Consider the following 8,231-nt stretch of genomic DNA (forward strand, 5'->3'; position numbering starts at 1 on the left):
GAAAACACTGTTTCTCCTACTTAGGACTGGAAAAAGGTCCCCACAAGGCACGTCGTTCCACGTTTTGCTATCCTTGTGGGGACATTTGGCCCCAACAAGGATAGAAATACGAGAACACACACACACACACACATACACACACACACACACACACACAGAGACATCCACAGGTAAGTGTGTGAAGATGCGTAAACCCTTTGTAAAAAAAATCTTTATAAATAAATAAATCTATATCCAATGTTCACACAGCTAATTTGTCTTACATTCGTATATACACACAGAATCAATCAATCAATCAATCAATGTATTTTTGTACAGCCCAGTATCACAACAACAGCTGCCTCAGAGGCTTCAAGATGTTACATTGGTTGGTAAAAATAAAAACAGTGAATAAGCATAATATTAATATGTCAAATTCAGTAAGGAGACAAAACGAAGCAACCACCGCCTTAGACCCTCACATCCGGCAAGAAAAAACTCCATAAATCTTGGGGAGAACCACAGTATGGAGGGATCCCACTCTCAGGGACGGACAGCTTTGGCAACAGCTAGCATGAGACAAAGAAAAATATTTAAAGTAAACTGATCTAGTTCACCATTCTCAACATTAAATTTATAATATAATCAGTGGTGGAGCAACTGTGTCAAAATAAATGCTGTAACTATTTCTTGGGATGAGTAATCTCATTACTTACTGTGACTGACAGTAATATGAGGCCCGGTTCTGTTACTTGAATTGACTGCTTCCAGCTGGTTTTCCTCCTCCGTCCAGCTGACCAGGGAGCATGGTGGTCCAGACAGTGCAAAGATCTACAGCTATGGTAATGAATGTAGAAATGCTGTTTACAATTATAAATTGTATTTGATCGATGTGTCATACATAACAACATTTGAGTAATTTAGATGAATGTAGTGTTTCCTATCTGGAATTTATTAAGAGTCTATTTATGTCACAAATCATTCACCTTTAAAATCAAGGTTTCTTCCTTCTACAGGGAGTTTTCCCTCTCCACAGCCGCTTACATCATCCTCTAATTTCCATATCTAGGTCAACTTAGATGATGACGTCATTAAAAAACTGACACATTGTTGCAACTCCTCAGTCAGCAAAGTTCTAAATGACGTCATCATCCAGAAAGAAGGGACCGTATTGGTGCAGAGTGATAGAGATAAGAGATACAGCCATAGAGCCTGATCAATACAGCAGATAGAGATACAGCCACAGAGAGCCGAGGCACCTTTTAGATGGAAGTACAGGCATCTATTGACATACATCTATTGTGTTTTAAGTATAATGTAGAAATGCTTTGTACAGTTACAGATCAAATGTGACTGCTGTCTTGTCTCTTATTATCACACAGCAACATCTGAATCATTTAGATTACTGTCGTGTTTCCTGTTTGTAATTTATTCAACTGTCTTCTGGCAGGACATCCTGCACACACGGTCAGACCTCTGCAGATGATCCAGAATGAACGGCTGCTCTGACTCCAGGGTACCCCATTACCCAAGGAAGGCATTCAGTGCAAAGGACTTTGCCCAAGGGTCCACCTGGTCATTCTGGGGGTTGAACCCCCCAACCTCCTGACGTTAAAGCCAGTCACGATGCAGTACAAGGCTGGACCACTGGGGGCCACTGGCCCTTGATGGGCTGCTGTCTGTGGGTTCTCCTGGGTATAGTTATGGTCCTCTGCTGAGTGGGGGGGTCGCCTCTTGGGCTCTTGGGCCCTGGGCCCTCTGCTCTGCCCCCCCTGGGCGTCCAGTGCCCGGCAGGGTCGGGGCCTGCTGGTCTTGGTCCCATGAGTCCCCATGCGTCCCAGGTGCCCTGGCTGTCGGGGGTCCCAGCCAGCTCTTCCTCTGCCCCCTTCTGGACCGGTGCATGACCAGGACCGGCCCATATAGTCTGTGTGTGTGTGTGTGTGTGTGTGTGTGTGTGTGTGTGTGTGTGTGTGTGTGTGTGTGTGTGTGTGTGTGTGTGTGTGTGTGTGTGTGTGTGTGTGTGTGTGTGTGCCGTTGTGAACTCCTCCCTTAGTTTTTCTGGACTTTTTGGATTGACAGTTCTTTGGACTTTATTTTTCTTTAAGGACAAAACATGAGTTCCACGCGACAGTCCGCCACTGCCTGGCTTCATGGGTCCTGATCCCTGCACCGTATCTGTATCAGGTCTCTCCTGATGCTCTGATTTGTAATTTGACACCCGGATCCTCGGCTTGCACATCCCAGACCGCCACCAACTGTTTCCTAACACATTTCTGGAGGATGTTCTGCGTTCTGTCTCTGTTCCGGAGTAGCAGCCGCTCGTCTGGAGCCTCGGTTCTGATTGAAGGATGATGGAATCTTTGCACTTTCTTTTTTTCTCTCTTCTCTCCACCTTTTTTTAATCAATTTTTCTCTGTGGATCACAGGAAGCATCTTCCTCCCGTTAACTGAAGCAATTCCAGGATGTTGTTGTGGGCCGTGATGGCCTCCAGCAGTGTTGCTCAACTGGTGGGTTGTGGGCCGGTTCTCAGAGGGTCGGGTTTTTTCCAGGGGAAGATTAATTTAGGAATGAAACCCTGAAGGTCTATTCATCCTCCCTGAACACAGATGGCGCTAATTCCCCGTTATGCAGCTTGAGACTGGACATTTTACACCATAGAAGAAGAACCGTTGGGTTAGATGCTGACTGAACACACAGGAGGGACGAATGACAACAGTTCTACTGTCATCTGAACACACTAACACACTCTGAACACACTGAACACACTCTGAACACACACTAACACTGAACACACACTAACACACTCTGAACACACTGAACACACTCTGAACACACTAACACACTCTGAACACACTGAACACACTCTGAACACACTAACACACTCTGAACACACTAACACACTCTGAACACACTGAACACACTCTGAACACACACTAACACTGAACACACACTGAACACACTGGACACACACTGAACGGCACTCTGAACAGTCTGAACACACACTGAGCACACACTAACACACACTGAACACATTAACATACTATGAACACACACTGGACACACTCTGAACCCACACTAACACACTGAACACACAATAACACACTGGACACACACACTGGACACACTCTGAACACACACCGAACACAAACTAACACACACTAACTCACTGAACACACACTGGACACACTGAACCCACACTAACACACTGAACACACAATAACACTCTGAACACACACTGAACACACAATAACACTGGACACACTCTGAACACACTCTGAACTCACACCGAACACAAATTAACACACACTAACTCACTGGACTCACACTGAAGACACTCTGAACACACACTGAACACACACTAACACACCGAACACAATAACACACTCTGAACACACAAATACGAACCAGAAGAAAAGTTGTCTTTGGATACTTGAATCTTATCTTATCATCTAATTTTACTTTTGTTTGAATTTATTTTGAGTTTGAACAATGTTTTTCTCTCGTTGTTCAGTGAGTGATGTGATTGGTTCAGAGAGGATTCTTAGATCAAGCTTTTGTTGTCATGAGTTTGACTAATTTATCATTGAGTCTCTGAGTCTCTGCGGCTGATGCTTGATGCTTGAATCAGTGACTGTTGGAACAGGACCGTGTTACTGACTGACTGAGTGGGTTCTCTGCTGAAGCTGCAGATTCTGAACCTTTTGGAAAGGACTTCTCAGGAGTTTCACTTTTTCATTTCATATTTGTGAATGAAAACACTTTTGAGTTTGTTCAGAAAGACAGACTTGTACTTTTATTTATACTTTCTTGTCATTTTCTTATAATATTAAATGCACTGTGCGCTATTATGATATTTTTCCATACCTGGATTGTATCCATGTAATATAAATGTCCAGATGCAGGTGGAGCAGACAGAAATCCCAGGTCCCTCTCTTTGTGAACGTGTCCCTCAGCGATCAGCTGAGCGGAGGCTGATTCAGGTAACCCTGATATTAAAACGCCACAGAGGAATTTATGGTTGTCATCATGGAGCTCATAAAGAGCATGATGGGCCGAGGAGGGGAGGGGAGGGGGGAGGCGGAGGGGGAGGAGGAGCGGGTGGGGCCTCGACGGCACAGCAGACTGAGGAGAAGCCCACCGCATGTCTGACCCGGGGGTCCGCCTGCTGCCCCCACCAATCTGCCCCTCTGACGGAGGGATGCTGGCCTGACTGCGGAGGAGGATGCGAACAGCGGCCGCGCTCCTTTGTCGCTCATCGCCTGTTTGCGGGAGGCAGCGGCGGCTCGGCCGCGGAGCGACGTGAGCAGCGAGACCGCGGAAAATCCTCACGTCGTGATCCCGACGAATAATTATGAACAACGCGCAGGATATGTCGCCCGACTTCGTGTTGATGCGCCTGGTTTCCGCGGCCGAGGATGACCGGCTGGACGCGGAGAACGGGAACGTTCCGCCGGGAGGAGTGGTGGCCGGGCTGGGCAAGGAGGCGCTGGCTCACAGCGGCGTCAAGGCGGCTCTGGACATCGGCCGAGACCCGACGGCGGGCCTCGAGCATCCCGGCGGCCACCTGAACAAAGCCCCGCCGAGCGGCGAGGGCACGGCTGCACCTGCCGCCGGAGCGCCGCTGCGCGCGCCGCCGCCGCCGCAGAGCTCCATGGAGGCCCCGGGCTGCCCCGGCCTGCGGCCTCAGCTGCTCGTCTTCTCCAACATAATGCGGAACGGGGACGGGATTTTGGAGCTCGAGCGGCGGAACCAGCCGGCGGACGCTCTGGAGCGCAGCCCGGGCTCGGAGCGCCCGGGCCCGCCGCTCAACAACAACAGTCCGAGTCCCGGAGCTCCGCGGCGGCGGCGGCAGCAGCAGCAGCAGCGGGACAGCCCGCTGGACCGGGCATGGGGAGCGCACGCGCCCGGCTCCGTGTCCGCGGACATGCAGGGCGCCGCGGAGCTCTGCCGCCGGCACCGACTCCTCGGCACCCCGCCCGAGTGGCCCGTGCTGGCGGACCGGGGGCCCCCCCTCGCCGTGCTCGACCCCAAGTGGGGGTGCGGCGGCAGGGACCGGGACGGGGCCGTATTCGAGCTGGCCCGGAGGTTCGGGGAGCTGGGGGTCGGCGCGGTGCCCAAGATGCTGCTCCAAGCGGGGGAGCTCCCGCAGTGCTCGTGCCGGGGCGCGCACGGGCCGGGCGCAGGCGGGGTCGAGCCCGGGGATGACCCCACCGAGACCAGCGACGCCCTGCTGGTCCTGGAGGGGCTGGGCAGCGGGGACGTGGACGGCCTGGCCATGCACGAGGCTCCGGAGGACGAGGCGGACGACGAGCACGGACGTCGCGAGCTCCTGCTCAGCAGGAAGCGGGAGATCGTGCAGAAGATGTCGGGGGCTTTCTCCGTCAGCGGCTTCCAGGTGGAGCTCAGGACGCAGGTGGAGGAGATGGCCCCGGCGGCCGCGGCGCACCTGGGCGCGCAGGTGTGCAGCCTCCACGGGAGCGCGCCCGTAAACACGGAGGTCTCCGCCGCCGACGCGTCGGCCACGCCGGTCCAGAACTCGCCCTGGGCCGCGAGTCCGAACCCGAGCCAGGCGTCCACGCCGCGGCGGCGGCCGGAGCGGTGCGCCAGCGCGCCGCGGACTCCCACGGGGCGCGGGAGCGCGGACAAGGCGCTCAAAGTTCCGGGGAAGTCCAAAAAGGGCTCGTTAAAGATCCGGCTGAGCAAACTGTTCCGGACTAAAAGCTGCAGCGGCTCCGGCCACCTCCTGGACAAGAGACCGTCCGTCACCTACTCCGTGTCTTCTGCCGGGAGCCTGCTGGACATGGCGAGCACGGCGGGACCCGAGCAGGACGCAGACAGGTGAGGGGTCCCAGACACCTGTCTCTGATCCAGTATGAGCCGGTTCAGGATGGAGATCCTCTCATTCAGAACCGAGTCAACGGGCTGAGGTTCAGATTAGGAGAAAAAGTTTACAGAACTTATGATGTGAGAAGGATGGACCAAATACTCCGCAGCTTTAATGAAACAGGAAGACCTAACCCCCCTGGAGTGTTTACAGCAGCATTTTCATTATTTTTCCTCTTTAAAAAGTGCAGGACTGAAACATAATGTAGTCACCAAAACAAAAAGCAGCATGAGACCAGAGACGCCAGCCGGGCTCTGAGACAGTGTCCCTCCTGGCAGCCGGCCGAGTTTCAACTGTTTACAAGATCTAGGTCAGAAATGTCAGGAGAGTTCAGCAGGGCGGCTTCATTCATACTGAGGACCACAAACATGTCCAGGGCCTGGATCAGGTCTCAGAGGGCCCCGGTTCTGCAGGTTTTAGCTTTCTCCTCACTTCAGCGGCTCCTACTGGACTTCAGCCGCCTGGAGATGGAATAGAGACTGGTTTCAGGTTTATTAAATCAGAGAGACATCTCAGACATGAAGTAACCGCAATACTACACAAGCATAGATGATAAATACTTTTATTTATGTCTGTAAGTTCAGTCGATCAAGTGAAAATGCAGACATCAAAGTTTTCCCCTCAGAGAAGAGGCATTTCTGAGGCAGCAGGTGAAAACAGCCTTCCTCCTGGACGTGAGCCACAGGTGGCCGAACGGCCGCCGGCTCGGCGTATCCGTGAAATACAGACGTGTTTGACAGCAGAAGAAGCCATTCAGGCCACTAAAAGTCGCCGCTCGTTTCAGCTGCAGTCACAGTTTCATGGACTCATTCAAAGTCCAGACGTGTTTATTCCCTCCGTTCAGCTTCTAATTGCCTTTTGCCAGCGAGACAATGATTGTTTTTAACGGCTTAAACTCATTCTAAGCAGATTTCTCTTCCCCGGTTTTCACTCTGCATGCTCCCGGACCCCAGTCTTTTCACGTCTTTGCAGCTTGTCTGTCCTGCTCTGCTTCGTCATTATTCACTGAAGGAAGACTGTCATTAAAAAAACATGGCTTCACAAGTCTTGAGCACCGAAGCTAAAAGCATCAAACACATGAAGTTTGAGGACAGGAGCCACATGTTGACTCGGTGCTCCGGGACTTCTGTTGTTCTCTGCAGCTGCTGTTCTTCCTCCTGCGCTGTAACCTTCCTCTAATCTTCTGCTTCTTTTCATGGCCGTCCTGCAGCCACAGCCAGCCCCGACTGACCCGGGCCCACAGTGCCTTCTCCCCCGCCTCGCTCTCCGCCTCACTCTCCGCCTTCACCGGTAAGCTGTGCTTCAGCCGCGACCTGCGAGAACAGGCCGGCGGCGACCCGAAAGAACAGGTCGGCCGCGACGCACCTGAGAGAACAGGCCGGCCGCGACCTGAGAGAACAGGCCGGCCGCGACCTGAGAGAACAGGCCGGCCATGACCTGAGAGAACAGGCCGGCCGAGACCTGAGAGAACAGGCCGGCCGTGACCTGAGAGAACAGGCCAGCCGAGACCTGAGAGAACAGGCCGGCCGAGACCTGAGAGAACAGGCCGGCCGAGACCTGAGAGAACAGGCCGGCCGCGACACACCCGAAAGAACAGGCCAGCCGCGACCTGAGAGAACAGGTCGGCCGCGACACACCTGAGAGAACAGGCCGGCCGAGACCTGAGAGAACGGGCCGGTGGTGACCCGAGAGAACAGGCCGGCGGCGACCTGCAAGACCAGGCCGGCCGGCTGCAACCTGAGAGAACGGGCTGGTGGCCACCCAAGAGAACAGGCCAGCCGTGACCTGAGAGAACAGGCCGGCGGTGACCTGAGAGAACAGGCCGGCGGTGACCTGCGAGAACAGGCTGGCCGGCTGCAACCTGAGAGAACGGGCCTGCCGTGACCCGAGAGAACGGGCCGGTGGCGACCCGAGAGAACAGGCCGGTCGCGACCTGAGAGAACAAGCCGGCTGCAACCTGAGAGAACAGGCCGGTCGCGACACACCTGAGAGAATGGGCCGGCCATGACCCGAGAGAACAGGCTAGCTGCGACCTGCGAGAACAGGCCGGGGGACACAACCCGAGGCCGCGACCTGAGAGAACAGGCCGGCTGCGCCATGACCTGAGAGAATAGGCCGCATGTTTAAAAACCAACTCGAATGGCTCTAAACAGAACCACAGAACCCTTCATGCAGAAACGTTAAATCTGACAAAATTCTTGCTGTTGTGTCAAATCAGAGACTGAAAACAAGATGACTGGGATTTATGCGAAATCAGTGTTATTTGGATAATTTGGACTTTTAATGTTTTTGAAATGAAAAAAAATAGATGTTTGAAAAACTGTATTTGAAGTCATGCTCGTGCCCCGTCTCTGATTGATGACATCT

At 53.1% G+C, this 8,231-nt stretch overlaps 1 protein-coding gene across 1 annotated transcript in view; it reads left to right on the forward strand.

Annotated features, from left to right (window-relative positions):
• The first annotated feature begins 4,101 nt into the window (after nt 1-4,101).
• socs7 (suppressor of cytokine signaling 7) overlaps nt 4,102-8,231 on the forward strand; it is an 18,283-nt gene continuing 14,153 nt past the window's right edge. Inside the window, exons 1-2 of the mRNA XM_030094766.1 lie at nt 4,102-5,818; nt 7,075-7,154. Coding sequence (XP_029950626.1) covers nt 4,332-5,818; nt 7,075-7,154 — 1,567 coding nt within the window. The 5' untranslated portion in view covers nt 4,102-4,331. The remainder of the gene's footprint in view (nt 5,819-7,074; nt 7,155-8,231) is intronic.

Source organism: Salarias fasciatus, chromosome 6 (assembly GCF_902148845.1).
Source record: "Salarias fasciatus chromosome 6, fSalaFa1.1, whole genome shotgun sequence".
NCBI classification, from domain to species: Eukaryota; Metazoa; Chordata; class Actinopteri; order Blenniiformes; family Blenniidae; genus Salarias; species Salarias fasciatus.